The sequence below is a fragment of the Pundamilia nyererei genome, unplaced genomic scaffold (genome assembly GCF_000239375.1).
Source record: "Pundamilia nyererei isolate P.nyererei 1_Seehausen unplaced genomic scaffold, PunNye1.0 scaffold00023, whole genome shotgun sequence".
NCBI lineage: Eukaryota > Metazoa > Chordata > Actinopteri > Cichliformes > Cichlidae > Pundamilia > Pundamilia nyererei.
Window position 1 is genome coordinate 2,554,583 of NW_005187424.1, and position 23,667 is coordinate 2,578,249.

Sequence of the window (23,667 nt, forward strand, 5' to 3'; positions counted from 1 at the left end):
CACAGCTTGATCATAGCTGAAAACCAAGCACTCATCACCAGACATGACCTTCCAGAAGAAATTTGGTTTGAGACAAAAGTTGCTTGAGTAGTACGGAGCAGGTGGTTGGAACCGTCAAAACAAGACAGATGTGCCCGAAGAGATCCAGGCATGGCCGAGAACATGACTTTTAATGGTGGGGGGTTTAATATTGCTTTTGATTATAGTTTGTCTGCTGAGCTGAAGCCTCACCTGTGGGTTGTTAGCCTCAGCTAACTTGCACTGCCGCAGGAACTGCTTCAGATTACCCCAAGCAATGAAAGGCAGCAGCACCATGGGCTTCTCTCCATCCTCTGTGCACACGTGGCTTATGGGAAGCAGATTTCTTAAAAGAAAAAAGAAAGCAACCAACTGAGGAAACAGGACCTGAGTGTACCAGATCATCATTTCTGCTCATGTACACGTCTACTGCACATTAAAGGAAGAGTAAAGGACATTATCATGCAAAACACCAAAGAGGAACTGTCAGCAAATATGACAGAGCTGATGTCATGCAGAGGAAAGAGGAAGGCGTGGGACATCGTGACGGCAATCTTTTCCACACAAGTACACTGCTGTAAGGCTGCTGTAAATTTCGGGTAAAATCTGCCGAAGAAATGCTGCTTTGCACCCGTTTTGCTAATTTCCTGTTCCGTGTATTTATTCTTAGCTACTACTTTTATATAATATTTCGTATATGAATTCAAAAATAATCCTTGTTCGTCTTCACTGGGCCTTGCTGCAGTCCTTAGTCTATGCTTTTCCTGAAAGAAAAAGACTGTTTAGGGATCTAACCCATCTTGTTAAACAAACCTTCTTCTGATTGGCCGCTTCTCTTAAGCAAAACCTTTGGTCGTTGGGGCTTCTGTATCCTTAACATCATCACATAAACGGTTTGTGCCTTCACTGACGTCATAAAGATCAGTGGGGAAAAACTGGAATCGACTGTTTGGCTTTTGGCTTTTATATGAAAAAGGTCAAGTTTGAGCTGAACATCCACTAATGGAAGAAGATATATTCGAAGAACAATTTTATTTTAGAATTTTTTTAAATTCTCATGAAGTCTTAAGACAAAACACAAAGCTAACAACAAATTGATTTCACAAACGGCCATTCCCTAAAAACAATCCATGATGACTTTTGGGCCATAAAACTGTGTCAAGAATATAAAAATCACATATATCAGACACTCAGATACCCTGTTTGCCAATCTTCCACCATTTTATCAGTATGTACAAGAAAACAAAAAAGAAAAGGTCTCCTTTAAAATAAATTCAGAGCCTTTCAGACAATATTTTATTACAAATGTCACAAAGACTGACTTCGATTCACACTCCTTATTAAGGTATCAGCCCTGTTTGCAAACATGTGGTGTTCTTTCATCAATGTTTAAATTGACTCTTAAGAGACGACCACAGAAGCAAGGCTGGCATGCTATGCTCAAGCGTCAACAAGACATCCAACCGGTGACGTAAGACACGAACCATGCTGGTGTTGTAAGCTTGCATTTCTAAAGAAACTGTAATTAAAAAACTGATGAAAAACTCTAAAGGGACGGTAACTGTATGACAGCAGCTATGATTCCTTATATGATGCCGAGCAATAGATTCTTTTTTCTTTTTTCCCCTCGTGTGCATCAACAGGATGCCTGAATATTTAATATTCTCTAAAGGCCCAGCTATGTGTATATGTGGCAAGATTTACCTGTGATGAAGGCCACGAAGTTTGCAACTTTCAGTCAACATCATCGTCACCTGCACCTCAGAAGCATGATCTGAAAAATTTTATCGGACACAAAAAAAACAAACATTTAAATTAAAAACAACAAACTTGGAGCAATGAGCGTCTGTTGGTGCCATGTGGCGTTTGATTTTTATCATTTCATTGCAGTTTCTCTGCCAGCAGTCATTTGTAGTGGGAAACTTCAGGGGAAAAATAACTTGAGCCAGTTTTTAATCTGCGCTTGCAGCTTTGCCATCGTCTGGAACTTATGGAAAGCAGTATTGTTCCCCTCTCAAAAGGCGAATGAGGAGGAAGTAAAGAGTTTAACAAAGCCAAAACTGGCATGAAGACATTGTTCGCCGAGTGGTATCCACCCCTCACTGAGTAAACATGAGAGAATAGAGAGGTCAAAAGGCAACTGGCAGAGAAAGCAGACACATGCTGCTAACAAAGAACCTGACAGTCCTGCATACGGGAGCTGCTTCGCTAGCATGCAACCCGCAGCGTGAGTAAGACTTATTATTCATTTACTGTCAAATTCGTGTGTCTGTTTATTGGATTGAAACCCATATAGGGTCATCGGATGAAGCTAGCAGTGAAGTACCTACTGTTTCTGAGAGACAGTGTTTGGGTAACAATCATCGGTGCTCATCCGCAGGGCATAAAAAACAACTCCAAACCGCAACCTGACGTATTGGTTATGTTTCAGTTCGCCGATGTTTGTCATCCCACCCACATCTTCAGTGTTACAGTCATGTTTCAGTTCAGTGATGGAATCGCAGCGCTCACTCATGCCACAAATCCGCTGTTATACAACACTGTGCGAAAATCTACAGCCACTTTTTATTTGTATTTTGCTTCCAAGGAGAGGAACCTTGTTGAAATTATTAAGGTGGTCTTGAGCAATAGCTCTCCAAATTTTCTGAAGGTCTTTAAAAAAAGTTTTTCTTTGGACATTGGTTCATTTTTCACTCACTTTCACTCCTCAATGACTGAAGCATAAAATACGCACTTAAATCAATGGACCAACCACTGTTGTGTTTCTATATAACAGTTAAAGTAGCAAAGAACCGCCTGTACATTTCATTGTATGGCAGAGGACCCCACGCAGCACTGGCAATGAATCTAACCGGACCACATAAAAGCCAAATGACCTGGCCTCCAAACTCCCCAGATCCTGATTGGATCAAGCATCCGTGAAATGTCCCACAGCCGACTGTTTGTAGGAAAGAGATGTTTGGTAGCCATCATGTAGAACAGTAACCATCATTATTTTCCCCCATTTTAAAGCCTAATCAACTTTCATTCTAGGCCGGTCGAGGACTTAATAAGGATAAAACTTAAATTAAATCACAATTCACATAAAATTAAATCCTGGTACTAAACTATGCATCTCTGCTCCTTCAATCTGATTCTCATCTCCCAGTGTGACCCATGGAATTAAATACACTTTCCAGTATTAAAAAGGTGGTTTTAATGTTTTAGTTGAAGGTAGCAGGACTCGCAGTGTGAGAATGTCACTTCTTTTATCAATAGAAAATAAAAATGTAAAAACAAATGATCAGATTATATTATTGCAGTGGTATATATTCTAATGATATTACTCTGATGTACTGTCTGGGGGGTAGAAAAGAAATATTTCCACTGATCTGCTGCGTGTCCACACAGATTTGGAGACTACAGTGCATCTGAGCATGCTCCCCCTCAGTAACCTCATTCCTCTGAATAACCCTGAACATACTGGGTAAAGTTACTTATTGACAAGATGACAGGGATAAACCAGAGTGGTCAGTATTTTCATTTCTTTTACAATATGTTTACTTAAGCTGGAACAGGGAGCATACCTTTCACGGTCTTCACAAAGACCTGCTTCTCCTTACTGGGGTCCTTTTCATCCAGCAGCACGCCGTGGAAGATGCGGCCAAAAGTGCCTGTCAACGACAAAACACAGGTTTTTAATCAGAGGAAAGGGGTAAACGAAAGAAAGCCAGGGGCGACTGTTTCAAAGATTGAAATGTCACCTCACTCAGAGGCTACCATGCCTGGCTGATTAGTGAACAGAGGCAGACACGCTTCTGCTTAAAATGCCTTGTTGCTAAATGGGATGAGGCAGTTTTGGCTGCTTTTCACTAAGGCGATACAAAGCAACAGCAATTCAGTCTAGCTCAGAGGAGCTTTCATCACTCAGACCAACTGAGAAAAGCTTACGATGTGGAAAGGCCAAGTGAGCGTGTTCATCATCTCCTTTGTCTAAACTGTCACCCTGTAGCTCCAGGACTTTTCTGAGCTAAAATGGCATTTAAGCACATAAACCATCAACACAAACGTAGAAAAAAACTGAGCTTCAGGGCCAACTATGCCTTGTGTTTCAACAGGAAAGTAGTCGAAGCTTAACAACAGGGTTAGTGTCTCTCTCCCGCCTTCTTCGTCAAGCCTGTCGGGACCTGCTGGCTCCCAAAAAACACAACTGCACTCCAAGTTCACCCCTCTGAGACGTGACGACCTGTGTCTTTGTTGTTTAAACTCAAATCTTATTATGAATACATTTTATATCATTTTGTTTGCACATCAGCCGAATACCAGCAGTTAGAAAGTGTGTTTCCTTGCTGGAGAAAACTGATAATACAGAACAGAGCAGAGCTCTAAACCTTGTAAAGTTTTTTTTGCTTTACTTTGTGTCAATATTTCCATTACTTTTGCAAAGTCATCATGTCACCACAGAGGGAAATGGGTATTATAACACTAACAGCTGCACATTTCATTTGCCTGACTTCTGGCTTGCTGTGGCGCGTCTTATGGGAATAGTGCGATCGGCCACTACTTCCATATGAAGGCAACGTGCTACACGTGTGCTGTACTTGCTGAGCGCAGAGGGAACACAGAGTGTGAATTTTGACATGTTGGCTGTAGTCGCACTTCCTGTACCACAGCATGACTGTGCCTGGCTTTAGGACTTCATAGCAGGAACTGCACTGCTTGTGAGCGAAAAATGTTGCAATCCTACACACGTTAATGTGACAGAACATTTCCCAGATATTAAACTGGTAGCTGTGCAAAGCATGCACAACACCACTTGCTGGGAATTCTGTGCTGATGTTTGATTGCATCTTGTGACGGAGGCCAATGTACAACTATTACCCATCATTGATAAAATCATGAGCACCCTTCTGCACCACTTACTGGATCCCCCCCCCCTTTATTTTCTTTTAGCAAATGTCTACTTTTATACATCTGAGGGGTTAATCTTTCCTAAAGATGAGATCATCACAACAAATCCACTCCAGCTTCAGTAAGATCAATGCCAAATTAGAGGTAACACTCTTGACAAATGTCTGTAAACATCTGGGATCAATATAATCCCAGTTTGTTTTTACAATTACGTTATTACTGCAAGTTTACATACATGAGTCAACTTCAGGCCCACAATCTAATACTAGAGTGCATGAATAGTTTATAAAGGCAGCAAGTAATCTCCATCTCCATCTCTCTTTCCACTAGTTCCTGTTCTCTGAAGAAACTCCAAAACCTCTCAAAGGTTCTCCTCTCCAGTCCTAACAGTTTGTTACTTTATGAGCTCTTTAGAAAACCATATTATTTGTTATTTGTTACTAGGAGAAACATTTTTCAATCTTTGTAAAATATTTCATTATTTCTTTTAGACACGAGGCTTTTTATTGTGAGCACAACCTCTTTAAAGTAAAACTAGTGTATCAGAGAAAGAGTGGTGCTTCTGTTACATTGTAAACAGAAGCAGAGACTAAACCACTGAAGGCTGTCAAGCAGCATTTAAAAACACAACACCCACATTTTCTTCTCCATTGTGTTGTATGCACCTTTGGGTAAATGTTACATCATTCACTCTAAGCCCCAGTGTGGGCCAATATCCAGAAAACGAATCACAGTTTTGTCAGTACCTTTACTCCATGACAAAGCTGAATAGTCTCCAAAGCGAGGAGCACAGATCGAGCCAAACCAAAGCCCTGACATTTAGCTTTGATGAGGCCAAAGAGAAAAAGACTGAGAAAATTCAGTGTCTAAGGCTCTCTGTTAGAAACTCATACGCCTGAGCAGGAATGAACTTTTACTATTTTGACGTTCTTGGCAACTTTTTATTGATACTGATCTGATGAGGCATGCTTGTACTCCACAACAGGAAAAATAAACCACATTCATGAAGCCTATTGTCAGTATTATGCTCACAATACGCTACAAATAAACATGGGATTTCTCAATAACATTTGTATAATTTTGATGGTTAATTTAAACATCTTTTTACATTCTTTTATGACTTCTATGCCTGTGATTTGAGACTGCAAGGTAGAGTTACAGTATGCAGCAAAACAGCAGGTGTGACCCTGCATGACCTTCCTCACCTGTGCAAGGTTAGGACTTTAAAGAAGGCCAAACCCATCCTGGGTGACCCTTTACATTCCTCATCAAAGGAGTTTAAGTTGCCGCTGACAGACTCACAAACTCGTTTGTCCCAACTCAGTCCACTATGTTTTTAATTTTGCTTTCTTTAATAAAGACATCCTTCAATTATATCACTGAACTTTCAATTTTGCCACAAATTATATTTATATACAAATTGTGTATTTTACCATATCGTCAGTGCCAATGGACTCCCATGTTTAAAGATCTCACTTTACAGGAGAAATAAACAAGCTGATGAGTGCTGACCTTACGCAAGTGGCCAACGTCATTGCCAGTGTTCACTCTTGTACACGGTGTGCCTACAGCACCAAAACACTAACTGAAGTTGATCCACTCTCCTCCAGCTGGCAGTCGCTGCAGGCTGCCTCAACATGTTACATAGTTACACTTCTGTGGAGGTGTAAGTCGGGTTAGGGCGTAAGATACGGTGTAGGGTTTCCGAAGTGTTACAGTGCTGATTTAAATCCCACACTGAGAGCATGGTTTCAGAACACAGGCAGCTGTAGCCAATTAGTGTCTGCTAGACCTCAAAGTCAGTTTGCTAAATAATCTATTAGTGTGAGGTGTGACTATCTGTGTCTGTGAAACATGCGTTTTGGCTTCTGTTTATTTAAACGTTTCTAAGTCATTATTTTATTCGTGTTTAGAGAAATCTACTTATAAATATTTAAAACAATAACAAGTGTTAATATCACCTTTCAGACTCAGCTGAGCAGCAGGAAATACACAGATGGGTAGTTAAAATTCATCCGAGTCCATTTTTGTAACAAGCTTCCTGACTATTCCCGATAGTGGCAGGAATATTCGTAACTACTGTTGCTACAATCCCATTGGTTTCTAAAGGTGTGCTGATGTATCCTGGCAGGTTTTCAACCACACAAAACCTTTTCAAACAACTTAACTGCCAACAGCAGAAACTATTTCTAAGGCCTTTAGAACCAGACATATTTCAACTCGAAATGTTCAAATACTAAAAGTGAAAGCATGGGTTTTTTTGCAGAAACATTATTTCTTAAAATTATGGAGTAATTCCAATTACAAATAAAAGCCTAATTATTGTTTCTACTAGCACTTCTCCCTTTAGGTTATGCTAGCCCCATGTAATTTGTAATTTAAGCTTAAATCTCAACTCAGTCTGTTAAAGCAATCTCATTAAATTTTTTTTAAACATTTAGTCTTTTCCTTTTTCTCTCTGTTCATGTTCTTTATATAGAAAACCCCGAACATGTAAAAAACGTGCATGCTGAAAAGTTAAATGAACAAATGATGCTGAACGAAGCATAACACGATTATTCATGACTGCAGGACTGAAGTTTCATTTCATGCGTATATAGACTGGATCGCGCAAATCACTCGAGTCTCCCTGGAAATGTCAATAAAAGGCAAAACACCGGGGCATAGGCCTAAAATACTGGGAAGGGAAATACCTTCATGTAAGACGTCTCGTAGTGTAACTCGGTCCCTTGAGATTGCAATATCTTTAACTTTAGCTTTGGCCTCCATCAGAGTCACACTCCTCAGGTCATTCTTCTCTATGCGCAGAGATGGGTAACCTGTAAAGACACACAAAAAATAAATAAATTAACACATTTCATTAATTCATGAAACCTGCTGTCCCAGCAGCAGTTCAGTTTGTCTTCTCCAACAACCTTTTAAGGCCATGGATGTGACAAGTTAATGCAAAGTTTGTTTGTTTTTAGGTCAGGAGCAAAACTCATTTAAATAGGCTGTAAACACATTCCTAATTAGACCTGAAATTTTTGTTATTACTGTTTTAATCTGTAAAGAAATATTAGTACATTCTGAAAATCAGTGTTGAACAGTCTGAGATGTCCTAATAAATGTCTAATGTCAACCTTATGTCTCAGTTTTTCCCAGATTTGTTGGGTTTTTCAGTGAGTTTATTGCTTCAAAATAAAAAAAAACCCCAAAAAACCTTAAAATGTGACATTTTTGAATCCAAACATCAACCATTAATTAAACAATCTGTCTAGACATCTGCTTTGCACCAATACCTAAATTGCACTGATATACCCAGACTAGCAGTGTATTTTATTTAACAAACAAACAGTTAATTTACTGTAACTTGCATCCTTTGTGGGGCCTACTGGAGGGCCAGTTTTGGCCCCTGGACCACATATTTGACACCTGTGGTCTTAATTTCATTTGCAGAAGCATCGAAATACCAAAGGATGAATAACAGCTTGAGTATGATGACTTCATTGTAATTTCTCGTTGATCAAAGTACACAATCACCAAAATAATGTGATGCTACAACATGATGTATGCAGGTCCTTCTGCTGGTTTTACAGTCCTCTCCTCACGCAACAGCCTGTGTCCTGGTATCCCTTCCACTCTTGTCACACTGTGATGCGAGACGCAGCAAGCTCTCTTATCTGCATATATATATGTTTGGCATCCTGGGGGCATCCTTTTTTTCATTGCTTCTGTGAAATCAGACCAGAGGGACCAGCCGTTTGTGCCCTCTATGTGCTAAAACCATTCCTTTCTTGTTTTTTTGAGGGTCGTCTTGCAGTGGGTTCTCCCGTTTCTACTTCGATTTGCACAAAAGCAGGTGAAATGGATTCACAATGGTAAAATGGTAAAATAAGACAAACTGCAATACATATTTCCTATAGAAACAAAGTAAAATTTGGTTTATAAGTAGTAAGAGATGATCTTTGTTTAAACATATTAAAAAAAAACCAAAAAAAAAAAAAACCCAAAACCCCCCAAAACCCCTGAAAATCATAATTAATGACAGAACATTTCTGCCCCAGATGAAACAACATCCACACTGAAAGACACAGCAATCCTGTCATAAATAATTCCACTTTGTCATTTTACTCACTTTTTATCTATGTTGCTTGAGGGTTAAAAGGCACACATAATCCAAATCTAAACAAACCTCTTACCAAATGACTGACACATTTTTTAAACCTGGATTAGCACACAAAAACAACCTGGGAGCTTCTGCTTCGGATCACAAATGTCATATTTCTTCTAAAATATGTAGACTCAAAGAAAAGAAATGACAGCAATTCCAGGAAAAAGCCACACATGTACAGTACCCTGCACATGTTGCATCACAGCGACTTCATGCAAAGTCCTGTGTTACAGCACATCTATTACATAAGCTCCCCATGTACTCGCTGTTATCAACTGCTGGTCTTCAGAGGCGAGAGGTGAAGTTATAAAGTTCCTTATAGATTACGCACACACATAAACAAACACAACAGTTAACAAATGCTAGCTAAAGAGGCAGTTAGAAACTAAAGAGCTCTTCCTGTAGAAAGAAAAAGATCTGAACCAGAGTCAACAAGAATCAATGACCCCTGATCTAAACTCGCCATGTGTATATAAAGCACATGTGTCAACAGGTTTCTTCCATTCCAGCCTCTCCACCACTACGGGCAAGACCAAAGATGCTGGCATAGGATGTCAGGACTGTAAACCTGCACAACGCTGGAATGCGCTACCAGACCGTCAGCCAAAAGCTTGGTGAGAAGGTGATAACTGTAGGGTGTGATTATTTAAAAATGGAGGAAAATATAAAACGATCATCAAGCACCCTCGGTCTGGAGCCCCATGCAAGATCTCGTCTCATGGAGTCAGGATGATCATGTCCACAGAATACATTTCTGTGGTCCTGACTCCCTTGATATCCTTAACACCCTCCTCCTGTGTAGGTTTTGGGCTGATTCACCACCAAAACTACACAGGAGGAGCCCGGTGGAGGAAGTGAAAACAGGATCTTAAATGTCAAAACATTTAGAAATATGCCATAAACACCTCTTCTTAAAGCTCTACTGTCACAGTGTGGCAAAAACTATCATGGTGCAGAGCGATGCTGCCCCCTACAGGTCAAACTATGAGCAGTGGTTATCTCAACAATGTAAATGAGAACAGACGTGGTTGGGACTGCACACAATCAATCCTAGTACTCTGAGCCCGACTTCTCAGGCAATTTTTAATTTTATTGTGCTTTACTTAAAATTCGCATTATGTTTATGTGTTTTATTTAGACTTAAGGAGTTTCACTGATCCATTTCATTTTGGTTCTTGTTTCAGTTCAAGAAAACCCAATACTAGATCAAAGTATCCCACAGTGTCCTTAACCATAAGGAAAGGAGTCCAAATTTGCCAAAACCCTGTTCTTTTTTTGTTAGTTTTTTTACAATGCAAATTTTTTAAAAAAATGCTGGAAAATGGAAATAAAAACTTACAAATCTCACAGACCCATACTTTACAAACCGAGAAAATGTACCATTTCAAGGGAAAAAACGTCAATTCGAATTTGTTGCAGGTCTTAAAAAAGTTTGGACAGGGCCATGTTTATGACTTAACAACAGTCTGTAAATGTCTGGGTGCTGAGGAGAGCAGCTGCCAGACTTTTGGGAGAGGAATGTCCTTCCATTCTTAGAGGATTCTGGCTGCTCAGCAGTCCTGGATCTGCTTTGATCTTCAATGCTCCAAATGTTTTCAGCTGGTGAAAGAGCTGGACTACAGACAGCCAGTGCGGCACCCAGACTGCAGTATGCGGTTCAGCATCATTTTTGCTGAATTGTGCATTTCTGCATCATGTTTATATGATGACTTCTTTCCAGATCACAGGAATCCAATATTCATTGTCAGCCTTGTTCCTTTGCACAAAGACATTTCTCTGTATTCTCTGAATCTTTCCATGACATTATGCACTGAATATAATGAAGAAATATTCACAGCCTTCTCAATTTCATATTGAGGTATATTATTCCAAAGTCAAAATTTGTAGTTGCAGGTTTTTGCAGATTGGTGAAACTCTGCCTCTCTAAGGCTACGTTCACACTGCAGGTCTTAATGCTCAATTCCAATTTTTTGATCAAATCCAATTTTTTTTGTCTGGTTGTTCAACACTACAAATAAAATGTGACAGCAAACATACTCTAGAGTGAACGGTTCATAGCCCTCAAAGCAGCCCACATGCGCAAAAGAAGACGTCACACACAACGCGCTCTGTTTACGGAAGTAAAAATGGCGGCTACAGAGCTGGTAGGTGTTGTTGCAGCAGTCGTAATCGACAGAATTTTGACAATTTAATTAGCGAAAGAAGGACACTGAGAAAAAAAGAGAGCCCGTCCTTTAACAATGGCCGCCATGCTTTCTCGTTTGTCTTCTCCAGCGCTGATAACTGCCATCTGTCTTGTGACAGTGACGTAAAAGACGGATTTAATGCGACATGACCATTCAAACAGCAGTCGCTTTCTAAAACATCAGATATGTTTCGGATTCAGTACCACAAAGTAACCTGGGTTGGATTTGAAAATATCGGATTTGTGCTGTTCAAACTGTCCTACCATGATCAGATATGGGTCGCATAGGGTCAAAAAAGTTGGATTTGATGCGCTTTGGCCTGCAGTGTGAACGTAGCCTAAGATGCTCTGTTTAGACCCAGTTATGTTACTGACCTGTTAGGCAGCGAAATGTTTCACCAGCTGTTTTTTTGTTTTTAGTACCACTTACTTCTCCAGCCTTCCATTTCCTCCCTCCCGACTTTTTTTAAAGGTGTGTTACTGCGATCAAATCTAAACTGAGCTAATATTTGTCATGAACTAGTAAAATGTCTCAGTTTAAACATTTAATATGATTTCTATGTTCTATTGCGAGCAAAATGTGGATTTTATTAGATTTGTAAATAAAAAGAAAATGTAACAATTTGCATCCACGTTTTTTCAGAAACATGGTTGGATTTTAAAGAAGATAATTTTAGAAAAAAAGGGTGAGAGGAGGAGAAGACTCTTTTTACATATTCACTGATTATGATTTCTTTAAACTGGGAGTCAAAACTCAAATAAATTCAATTATTATACAAAATTATAAAACAAAGAAAGTCAACCTCACAGCCTAAAACCATCTACCAGAGGATCTACAGGATTCTTCCTTGAATAAAACACTAAATGATTATGATGTTGATTATTGAGTCAAAACTATTGTAAATAATGATTTTATATGGTGACAAAGAATGCCACTAAAAAGCAGGTGAGATGTACAGCTTAAGATTTTGACCTGTACATGCAGCCAAGACAAATAGAAAATTTGAAATGAAAGAAAAAAACAAACAAAAAACAGGGAGGTGATTTCATCCTGCTGCTCACAATATCCTAACTATAATACACAGCAGGTAATTAACTTCCCAGAAACTTACTTTTGGTTTCATGAGGGGGAGCACCAGGGTTTTGGAAGGAGGAGGCAGCAAGCTGGAGTATGGGTGCAGAACCAGGGTGGTTGTCTGAAGACAAGACGAGAAGGGCAGGGAGGGAGTGGCAGGTGGGAGAAGGTGAGAGAGAAGGGGTTTAATGGAGAAAGCACACAAAATCACAACATGACCTGAATGAATGAGTGGATGTGTAACTCTCGCTGTAACCTTTCAGCTCAAAACATCCATCAAACCAGGCATGCTCACTAGGTGAGGACGCTCATCCACCAGGGGCGGAGTTAAACAGGGAGGGGAGGGAGTTCAGTTGAGATAATCACATTTAGCAACAAAGGTTTAAGACACACAAGGAGAAGAGGCAGTGGGGTTGAGATGAGGGTTGAATCCACAAGAGGGCAGCGATGGACTATTTACTGACAAAAAATAGACGTGTGTACAGCTGTGGTACTCAAACGCACACCTCTCCCACCAAACTGAAACAGGCACATCATCATTTCATGAGGTCTTCCTCCCTGCACCAACATATCGTGCTATGTGTAATATCTGATGAAGACCTGTAGACTTCTTTGTACTTAATGCATCTTAGGAACATATTATTTTAAATCTGAAAACTACTCATGTCATCATTTTATCTGAATGAGATAAGAAGAAATGTGAGTTGATTAGGGCTGTGCGATATGACCAAAATCTTATATCCCGATATAAGACATCTATCGTCCCGATAACGATATAAATCACAAAAATGCTATATTTTCTGTAAATTCTGTGAATCTCGGGCAGCTCGACTTGCGTGAAGTGTTTCCAGCTGGGCGTCGTGTAGCTGGAGTCGAGTGTTTTAACCGATGCATGAAACTATACATTTTTAGACATAAGTTGTAACGGCCGCCGTTTTCTTTGTGAGTATTTATTACACGGCGTGCTGCGGGGAAAAGCCTGTTCTAACGTTTGAGCCTAAAGTTTATTTTTTAGCACCAGACGGCTTTTTTTTTTTTTTGCTTCTGATCCGTAAACACTCTCATTACTCTTTCACGTGATTCAGTTTATTTTGAAATGTCTCAAAAGGATCTTGAGCTTTATTGTGAAAGGTTTATGTAGAAAATAAACAAGCGGACACGCGATGGTTTTACCGTCGTTGTTGCCAACAACGGATAAAAACAGGCGCTTGTCCATCCGTAGTGTGGTTATATTAAATATAAGAGAAAGAGAGAAGTTTAAGAAATTAATATAACCACTACAGTGACCATCAAAACGATGAAAAAATATTGCCGCAAACAGTTTATTTTGCCGCAAACAGTGTGTGAATGTGTGTGTGAATGGGTGGATGACTGGATATGTAAAGCGCTTTGGGGTCCTTAGGGACTAGTAAAGCGCTATATAAATACAGGCCATTTATTTTGTGACACCACGAAACAAACAATAGCATAAAATGAAACGATAGACGTTTTTATATCGTCATCCGATATATATCGTTATATCGAACAGCCCTAGCGTTGATTCTAGCAAAGGAGAAAAACAGAAGTTTTAAAACACTAGATGCTTGGCCTGCTCTTCCCACGTCTGCGTTTACAATGTGCCAACCACTAAAACAGGCCCGTTTTTCTCCTCTTACTGCTGTCTGACACAAAGCACATGGTGAGGACATTTACACATTATTCCCACAGTAACAGGTCACAAGGAGAGGAGCAACAACAACAAGAAAGAAGATAGCATTACTGCAGGAACTGTTTGCTTCATTACAATCATATGATACCAGTTAAACTAACTGAGTCATTCACAGCCAATTACTGCATTTGGAGAAGCATCCAAGTTGGAGATACCTGAGCAAGAGAAGAAAATGTGTGGAAAACTGAATCACTTGTTTTTTTTAATGAAACTTGAACAGATGTTTCATCTTGTGATTCACAAGTCTGAAGGGTGTGGTGTAGGGGAGGTAAAATCTTACTGGTAACAGGGGCGGCGTTGTTTGGAGTGTCAGCCCTCAGGTACTGCGTGGTCTGGGTGGACGGCTGAGAAAGGCCCTGTGAGCTTCCACTGTCACTCACACTGAAAGACACAGAGTCGTATATTATAAGTTTTAAAAAAACAAAAAAAACAAAAACAAAACAGTCCTTGATAAACATCCTCCCTAAAGCACAGGATAGTCATTTTCTTTCAGTCAGTCAGGTCATAGTTTTAATTGACAGTCACATGGCTCAAGGTGCTTTATAGCGTAAGACTATTTGGTGACATTGAGAAAGAAAAACTCCCTTTTAACAGAAAGACACCTGCAGCAGAACCAGGATCAGGAAGGGGCAGCCATCTGCTGTGGCTAATGAGGGTGAGGAGGAGGAAGACAGGACAAAAGACACATTATGGGAGAGTTTAATAATAAATACTAATAATTACTACTGATTAAATTCAGTAGTGGTGTATAAACACACAGAGAGTGAGGAGAAGATGTTCAGTGCATTATGTGAAACATCCACACAAGCCTATTGTAGTATAACTCAGTAAAGTAGAAAGTAGAGAAGGTGTCCGTCTCCTGAATCCAAACTGGGAGCTGATTCCACAGAAGAGGCCCCTGAAAACCTGCAGTCTGTTTAGGTTAAATGCTCTATTGGGACAATATGGTACTATGAGGTCTTTAAGATATGACGTGGCCCTTTTATTAAAGATTTTGTTTGGGAGGAGAATGATTTTAAATTCAGAATTGAATTTAAAAATGTCTAAAATGATAAGTGTGTTAGCTTTTTAAAATTTCTGACTGTCCCGATGGCAAACCTTTCTGAATGTGCTGATCTAATTTTACATTGATAACCTGTGCAAGCTTCATCTGAAGTGGAGATTAGAGGAAGAAGTGCTGCTCTTAAGACGTCACTCATGCATCAGGGTGTAAGATTTCTTTGGAAGCAGAACAAGCAAAAGAACCATACCTGTCCTCCATCTCCACTCTCTTCATGCTGTGCAGGTGCAGGATGGCCAGAATGATGGCCACGAGGAAGATGACAATGCAGCAGACACTCACGCTTATATAGAACACCTGGGTGGAGGTGGTGGGAGCGGTAACACCATCTACTGATGACACAAAAATGACAAATTAAGAATCAGACAAACAAGCCGCTCTAAAAAAAAAGACAAAGGAAAAGGGGGGAGATTACAGCATAAGAAATTCCATAATCGCATGATGCAAATATGATATGATGGCCACAGTATTAAAAAAAAAAAAAAAAGGCATACATGGAAAAGAAAGTATGAGAGCACCTCGGGCTCCACTCAAGAGTTAATGGAGACCTGGAAAAGCAGTGACTGTGCCCGGGGTCCAGCATCTGAGAGCTGTTCTCATCACCTCTCTAAAAGCCTCCGAGGGCCCCGGGCTCCTCGGGCCTACCCAAGCAGAAGGGAGACGACCCACTAATGGTGCTTTGCTTCAAGGAGGCTCACACAAGTCTGAATAGATGAGAACAACCACTCCAACTCTGAGGGGTGGGTGGGAGCTGACAGTGGTCTTCAATAGCACAATGAATCCTTCTCTTAAGCCCTCAATTCATTTTCTTTTTTCCTAACGAAGACAGACTACTGAAGACTCCTATACAGCTGACATCATAGTGATTTAACATCTGTCTCACTAGGCTGATGCCACCTGTGAACAATACACGCAGCAGGAAGAGGGGGACCAGGTGGAAAGTTTACTTACAGTCAGGCCGAGGGAGAGAGTTATTGTTGAGAGGAATGGGGATCTTTTCAGAATCGATTCCTGTTTGGGGAGGGGAAAAGGGAGAGAAATACATAAACTTCATTTAACATCAAATTATCAAAATATATTCAAATGATGCTAACTTCTAGCTCGGACTCAGCTTTATTAACATAGGCTTGGTGTAACCTCTTATTTCAGCCTTTCTTTATAAACCCATGCTCCTGATGATTATTAATTCATTTTAAGGCTGGTATGAGCACTTTAGCAAAGTGTTTTTTGCTTTTCTCCATATTTCTTCTGGTGATTTAAACCAACTTTTCTTCTCACTGGTTCACCTGTATACACTATCACGCTTGTAAACACTTTTTCCCCTAAAAACATGAAATGAAATTTAAACTTCTCAAAAACAAGTTCCATCCACAACCAACAGACTATGATGTGATGTGATGTGTGAATGTGATGCAGTGATGCATAACAGCTGAGCGTTACAAGTAATTTATCCATACAACATGACAGCAACACAGAAAATGTGGTTTAAATTTAAAAAAAAATTAAAGAGCATGTCTCTACTACACGACGGGGATTTTCTTTTTCCTAAATCTTTGGTGCAATTTATTATAAAGCCCAAAAGCAGCTCATTTATCTCAACTTTAAACAAAAAGCTCTGCTTCAAACAGAAGAACGCAAAACAAACTCTTCACTCTGTTAGTTTGGTCTTGTTTAGAGGGTGATGATGAAACCCTTGAAAAGTTGAGCAGTTAACTTATTTTGACAACAAGTTGCGATCATAAATCAGCAAACACGGACACACATTTTCAGCCCTCTCCCGTGTCACTGCAGGCAGCGACAGGGAGGAATGACTGCAACTCAGGCACACAAAGAATCTGTTCATGCTACCAATTCGACTCCTGCTTAAAATAAGACGGGAATAAATTTGTTTCCATGGGGGCATATGGCAAGAAGCCTCTGGGCCACATGTAATTATCTTCAGGCAGTTTGAAAATAGCAGCAAACAAGGAACACAAGAACCGGCACATCTACCTACTGTTACTTTAACGTTTGGTTAATAATGTAGGGGAACCAGCAATATGACAGATTTTTATTTATTTATTTAATGAAATTAGAAGGGTGACATTTATTGATATGACCTTTAAAGGGTTAATGGCCGCCTGGTAAACTGCCTTTAAATACATAAGGTAACATGAAGAGAGATCTAGGATCCTGGTGCATCTGTAGTCTTTCTTAATCTAAATCAATGCTGCTTGAGTGTGTCTGCCCTGCTGTTATGTTTTTAGGTCTCTTTCTTATTAATTTTTTTTTTTATCCCCCTGCATTTACACAATCCTTGGTAAGGAAAGAGTGTTTTTAAACTGCTGTGAGCTGTCTGATGTCTTTCTAATTTATGGTTCCTGTCTGATGGCCTTAGAAGGGATATGCATATTTCACCATTGCCCCTAGAGGCCAGAAGGTGTTGTGGTCACTTCACTGGTTGTGTTTCACACGGGCTGTGATGTTACCACAGACCAGTCAGTGTCTACAGTCCATTTTGACATCTGAATGAATATTTGTAAAGCTTGTGAGGTAACCTGCAACCAACCGTGTCAGGTTACAAAAAAGAAAAATCGTGATGTGCGTGACTAGCTGAAATGACACCGAAAGCATACCAAGTACTACTGTTTACAGGCTGACAATGGCGAGAATAAAAGAGGATTAATTGCTTTGCTGGGTTTTTTAAAGCTCCTGAAGAAGGTGCAGCCTGATACGCGATGGTTCAATTTTTATCATCTATAGCGCACAGAAACAGAAGTCATTTGTTACATGTTACCTTGAGTGGCCCTGGATGTTTTTAATAACATTTGACTGGTCATAGTTCTTCCAGTCCCCCCCGAGCAGTTCTCCAGTTACCCCATTTTATTTTATTTTATTTTAATCAGATTTAAAATTTTAATTTACAATTTTGCTTTCCAATGTTACTGAAAATTGTCAGATACCATCAGATTTCACTACAAAGCTCTTACTGTGTTTTGAGCTTCATAATTAATAAAGCTAAAAATGTCTTTTCATACTATTAAGATTTTCCTTGTTACGAGCCCTCTAAGTACATGGGACGGCTCAAAACTTTGCACCAATTCGTGATCCAACTTATTTTCATAAGGAGCTTTTCACATTAAATTTTCAGAGCTGAGAGAGTTTTTAAACCTCACATTTGTGTACATGAACAGATTCTTACTCTTATAGCACATTTTCCTCCTCTTGAAGTTGAGCACTGTGTAGTTGTTGGCATGGATGGTCAGATTCAGCTGCATTGTTAAAAATGCCTCTTCATCTACTTTGCCCGAACATAAGATGTCCACTCTGAAGACTGCGGAGGAAACACGCACACAAAAACATAAATATTACACACACATAAAAACTCCATCATAGCTTCAGGATTTTCAGAACTTTTCTTTAAAAATTAAAGGTGAATATTTGACAGACCAGAGGGAACACGGGGCACTTCCCCCTGAAGGGAGATGTTGCACCATGGCGGGTTCAGGGCTACAGGGTTCTCCACGCTGAATGAAAGCCGGTAGTCAACCTTTAAACGAGGAACGGAGAAGAAATGTTAATATTTCCCTCACACGAGTGATCAGATGACCTGTGTGCCGAGAACATGCTCGGCTCGGTCTCACCTTTGTCTTGGAGTACCATGTGAAGTAGAGGCTGTTGGTCTCAGTGGGGACAGACATGTTGAAGGAAAGCGCGTAATGGTTCACCACATCGTGTCGCACGTAGTACAGCTCTGCGTCGAGGCCTGTGTGAGAAGAAGGAACAGATTTTACTTCGGTGAGAACCTCATCCAGTGCAGGAGATGATTGAGCCCTTAAACTCTGTGGACTGACATCACTTAACAAACACCTCTATTCTGAAGAAATTATTGAGATCACGGGACATAAAAGACCTTTTATAACACATTTCCTCATTCAGAGCAAGTCTCGTATACGGTTAAATATCCAGTCACACTGCTAGCCGCACTAGCAGGCTTCTCCTCAGTAAAGAGAGATGGACTAAACATTGCAACATCATTGCGCTGTTAGCACTTAATAACACTTAATGGTCATGTGAAAAAGTTCAAAAGGTTTAAGTCAGACAGCGTCCAAAAATATCAGCATAATTTCCAATCTAGGAAACTAAACCCGACACTCACAATCTGTGCAACCATTCACAGAAAGCTCAGCAGGCTGGTACTCTGTGCTGTTTCTTCCCCTTTTATTTTAACGAATTCAAGCCTTTAAAGAAGCTTTTTTTCTTTTTCTTTTTTTACTCCATCAAAAAGTGTAATGTATGCTGGTGAAATCCCCCAACCAGTGCCCAAGGCAGTGCTATCACTCCTTGAAAGAGTCTGTCTGGCAGAGAAGGGTCTATCAGTCTGTGAATATCTAGTTTAAAGAGAAGTGAAGAATGCACCCAGGCTCCCACAGTACCCCTGGGTGTCTCAGAGCACCCGTCATAGGGCGTTCTTACACCGGCTCAATTAAAAACAGAGGCGACGAGGGTTACGTAAAGTTTCTAACGAGTCCAAAGAACAAGACAGCTGCTCTCTCTTTTTCTGTTGATCACATTTTTAGCATGTGAAAAGGTAAAATTCAGAAACTAAAACTTTGGATGATTAAATCAAAAAAGGGGGATTTGACTTGCATGGAAAGAAAAGGGGTGTGCTGAAAGGCAGACTAGGGAATGTTCACAGTAAATGTTTTTTTGTCTCGACTAGCTTGTAATTTTAAATTTTCATAACTTCAAAGTAAAATGCATGCATAACTTCCTTAAATTAAAGTTGGGTTTTAAAAAAAGAACTGATTCTGAGGGGACAGGCTGAAACTTTGATCTGATTGATCATATCAGGACCCAAGTTTGCACCTGGATCGACACCAGCTCACAATCAGAAATCAGTTTTCTGCTTTTCCAGCAGCTTCAGAACTGCATGCTGATTCGAGCACACAGCCCAAACAGGAACAGCGGTGGGAAGAAACAAAGCAGAAATACTCTATTACTGTGGAATTTTCAGGTATCTGTACTTGAGTTTTTTCGTCTGACAGCTTTTTACTTTTACACACTACATTTTTTTTTTTTTTTTGATTTCTGTACTTTCTACTTCTTACAAGCTTAAAACAGGCTTGTTACTTTTGGTTTGTCGGAACTGAAGGGAGTTATTTCATCACTGCAGGCCACCAACATCAAGCAGACTTGAGCCTAAACAGTAACACATGAAAGGCACTCCTTTTTGTGTATTAATCACCAGGAAATGTCGACTAAAACGAGATCAAACGGGTACAAGCGTGTGTCATACTCAGAGGTTAGAGTGGGCCAGTGTTGTTTTTTGACACAACACCGGAACGACTGCAGGTGTCCATAAGTTGCTATCTCAGTACTTCAGCATGTAGCTAGCCCTACAGAAGACTAGCAAGCATAAAGGGACTGATCTTTTTTTTAGGGCAAACAGGTTCGTTTGCTGTACTGTGATGGATTTAAACTAAAGAACATTGTGTGCACAGTGTCCATGGTTTCATGGTCAGAGTTAGGTACATTAAGAATAGCAGAGCTGAATCTGAAATTAAGCTGGTGATGCTGAGATTCATTCACTGAAATCCACTCTTGTAAGAACCTTGTACCATCTAGAAAAAGACCCCCAGCATAAACATACTGTCAGTGTAGAGGATGGAAATCAGCCAGGACAACTCATGAAACATCTGCTCACATCTGGTTGAATTCAATTGTGTACACCCACAAAGAGCAGCAGGTCACCTTACCACAGCCTGTAAACTAAGAAAATCTACTGCAGCTCTCAACAGAAATTATTGTAAGTTGTGATTCTTTTCCCACTCTGAGCCACTACAGGTGATTTTAGGGTCCCCCCACCACCACCACCACCTGTTTAGAGGCAAAGACAACCTCTACAATGTAGGCAAGAGAAAATAGAGCTATTTTTTATTTTCCTTTTTTTCCCCCCTCTGCTCATGTTCTACTTACCTGATTCAAGCTTAGTACCTTTATTAGAACTGAATATCAGACTAACATAAAGTTTGTATTCCTATCTACTAATATAATTTCTTTATTACATTAATGTGGGACAAGGTTTAGTTAGCTTTGCATAAAAATAGGTGGTAGAGATGTTCTTTGAGGAACTACTTTTGTACTTTTTCACCTTTACTTGAGTAAAGAAGTTCAACTTTTCAACTTTTACTGGAGTATTTTTAAACACTAGTAACTGTACTTCTACTTGAGTACAGAATGTCTGTACTTTTGGCACCTCTCAACAGGAATAATTACCTTACTCGTGCTCAACTTTGTGTGCCCCCCTTGTCTCAACATGAGGCCACACACATCTCTTATACCAATTAAATTATGCAGCCAGGCATAAAGGCTCCAAGAGGACGAGAGTGGCTCAAGTTTCTCACAGCACTTTCCACCCAAAATGCCAGAATTTCAAAACAGGAATCAGAGGCGGTGGCAGCAGCAGCAGCAGCAGCAGCCTGTAAGTGTACACAGACTGAGGATGGGGAATAAGTGGTTCCTGAGGTGGAGGAAGTTGAACCATGCACTGCACTTTAATCCCTGACTTAAATACTCAGCTCTCTGGAATGAAAAACAGTATAACCAGGAGATGTGTCTGTAAAAAGGACTCCTTTTTGATTAGTGGTGTGCCTTGCACATCAAACAACTAGAGATGCCACCAGCTCTGATGCTAACTCAGACTTCTCCAGCATGACACTTGAGAGCGTGTTGTTGGCATTTCCCGCACAATTTTTCTGTTTCACTGCAGCATTTAAGCAGTTTGTCGTCAGCATTTCACCACCGGTCCCACAGTTATCAGGCCAAGCACTTGAGCAATATAAAACTAGAATTATTTTTTGCAGCCTTACATTAATTTTTGCATAATCATATGACTAGGATGCACAATTAATGCAGTGCCCCGGTCAATAAACTTAACAGTGCTCCTAACAGCAGATGATTTAATACAGTGGGTGTTTTGTCTGTTCGTATGGAAGTATCTGAAGAATTCATTTAAAAAAATTCATGCATGAAATTACTACCAATATACTGGCACAGCGGCAAAGTAAACGACACGAAAGCAGTGCATGACCCAACTTGCAGAGATCCGTGAGGTAACCAGTGTCTAAGTAACAAAGAAACAAGTACAAACATATTATTATGAAGTATTATTGTATGGAAATTCTTTTAAAGTTCAGATCCCTTAAATCATGTCTCGGTAATTCAACCATTACACTGCCTTCAGAGAGCTGATCGTTGTAATCGCTTGCTCTTTCTGGTTGCTTTCCTTCCTAACATTCCTTCCATCCTAGAGATTCCCTCCACTTCACTGTAAGACACCGTGGAAATAATCCACAGCCTGCTCTGTGGAAAAATGGATTCAAAACTAGTTTAGCCGAAGATAATAAAGTTATAGTAATAACAAGAATAAGGCTTCAGTTCAAATAATTTAAAGTGCTTTTCAAAGCTGAAGTGTTTGTACAAAAGCTTCTTTGCTAAGCCCTGATAGTAGCATGGTGGATCGGTGACATAAAACCATACATTCACTTGGCTCGCAAAAGGACGGAGGGTAAGAATTACCAGCAATGCTCCCAACATACACATGTGCCTCGCCAATGATCAGTCAGTAAATCTACTCAGGCCAGATTCACCAACACTAGGGCCAGCTGGCATTGAAGAACTACTGTCAGGATTTACCAAGGAGCCATATTATTAATAATTTGCAACTAAAATGTACAGACACTGTAATTTTAGGAGCTGGCCTTATTTGTAGGAGTTTCCCTTTCAGAGTGCAAAGTCTGGGAGGAGAATATTTAAATTAATTATACATAATAATGATTTACGGAGGTTTGTGGTGGTTAACTACAAATTAAGCCAAATATAATTAATGAAAAATAACGTTTGCCTCATTGTGCACCACACGTGACCGTGATTGGTGCAGCTCAGTGTGGTCATTTATTTAGAAAGACGGGATAAGAGGTTGCCTGAATAAGTGTATAACTAGCACAGATGTCCAGTTCTTCAGTTAGTCCTCATCCCAGACGTTTAGAGCCGAGGCTTCATATTCCTGGTCCTCAATAATACCGTGAATTTGATGAAACACAGCATAGCTTGAAAGGAAAGGAAAGAATCCAAATATGCTACTTTAGTAAGTCACAGAAACACTTAATCAGTGTTTTATATGTAATTTTATTGTATTTGTATTTTAATTTTAGGCTTGTATTATACTCAAGTTTCTAAATGCTTTTCTTTCGTACTTGATTTTTGTACTTATTTCTTCAAGTTAACTGGAAAAAAAGTACTTAGCCATTTCTCTACTCTGTTTATTAAGCTGGTATATAGTTTTCTATGTGTAGTCTTTAATGTTTTGCCTGCTACAACAGGAATTTCCCAGCTTCTGGGATAGATCTCAAGTATATCTCATCTTAGTGAATAGTATGGAATGATCTTTCTGACCACACCAATGAAGTTCTGACGGATGCCATGTAACAAAGGTCCATTCTGAGTCAGTAAAAAAACAAAACATACAGTATGCATGATTTATATATCTAGGAGAAACTAGATGCACCACAAAAATGAATAGCATGAAGAAGCTGTT

The 23,667-nt window shown here is 39.8% G+C and overlaps 1 protein-coding gene across 2 annotated transcripts in view; it reads right to left on the reverse strand.

Moving 5' to 3' along the window:
* ryk (receptor like tyrosine kinase) overlaps nucleotides 1-23,667 on the reverse strand; it is a 48,182-nt gene that overhangs the window by 10,839 nt on the left and 13,676 nt on the right. Inside the window, exons 2-12 of one of the 2 annotated variants that reach the window (XM_005727183.1) lie at nucleotides 18,713-18,834; nucleotides 18,519-18,618; nucleotides 18,271-18,402; nucleotides 16,041-16,100; nucleotides 15,280-15,418; nucleotides 14,310-14,410; nucleotides 12,359-12,442; nucleotides 7,602-7,727; nucleotides 3,585-3,671; nucleotides 1,723-1,792; nucleotides 232-364 (exon numbers count right to left, since the gene is read on the reverse strand). In XM_005727183.1, the coding sequence (XP_005727240.1) occupies nucleotides 232-364; nucleotides 1,723-1,792; nucleotides 3,585-3,671; nucleotides 7,602-7,727; nucleotides 12,359-12,442; nucleotides 14,310-14,410; nucleotides 15,280-15,418; nucleotides 16,041-16,100; nucleotides 18,271-18,402; nucleotides 18,519-18,618; nucleotides 18,713-18,834 (1,154 nt within the window). Of the gene's footprint in view, nucleotides 1-231; nucleotides 365-1,722; nucleotides 1,793-3,584; nucleotides 3,672-7,601; nucleotides 7,728-12,358; nucleotides 12,443-14,309; nucleotides 14,411-15,279; nucleotides 15,422-16,040; nucleotides 16,101-18,270; nucleotides 18,403-18,518; nucleotides 18,619-18,712; nucleotides 18,835-23,667 lie in introns of both variants that reach the window. The other variant, XM_005727182.1, reaches the window with a different exon arrangement.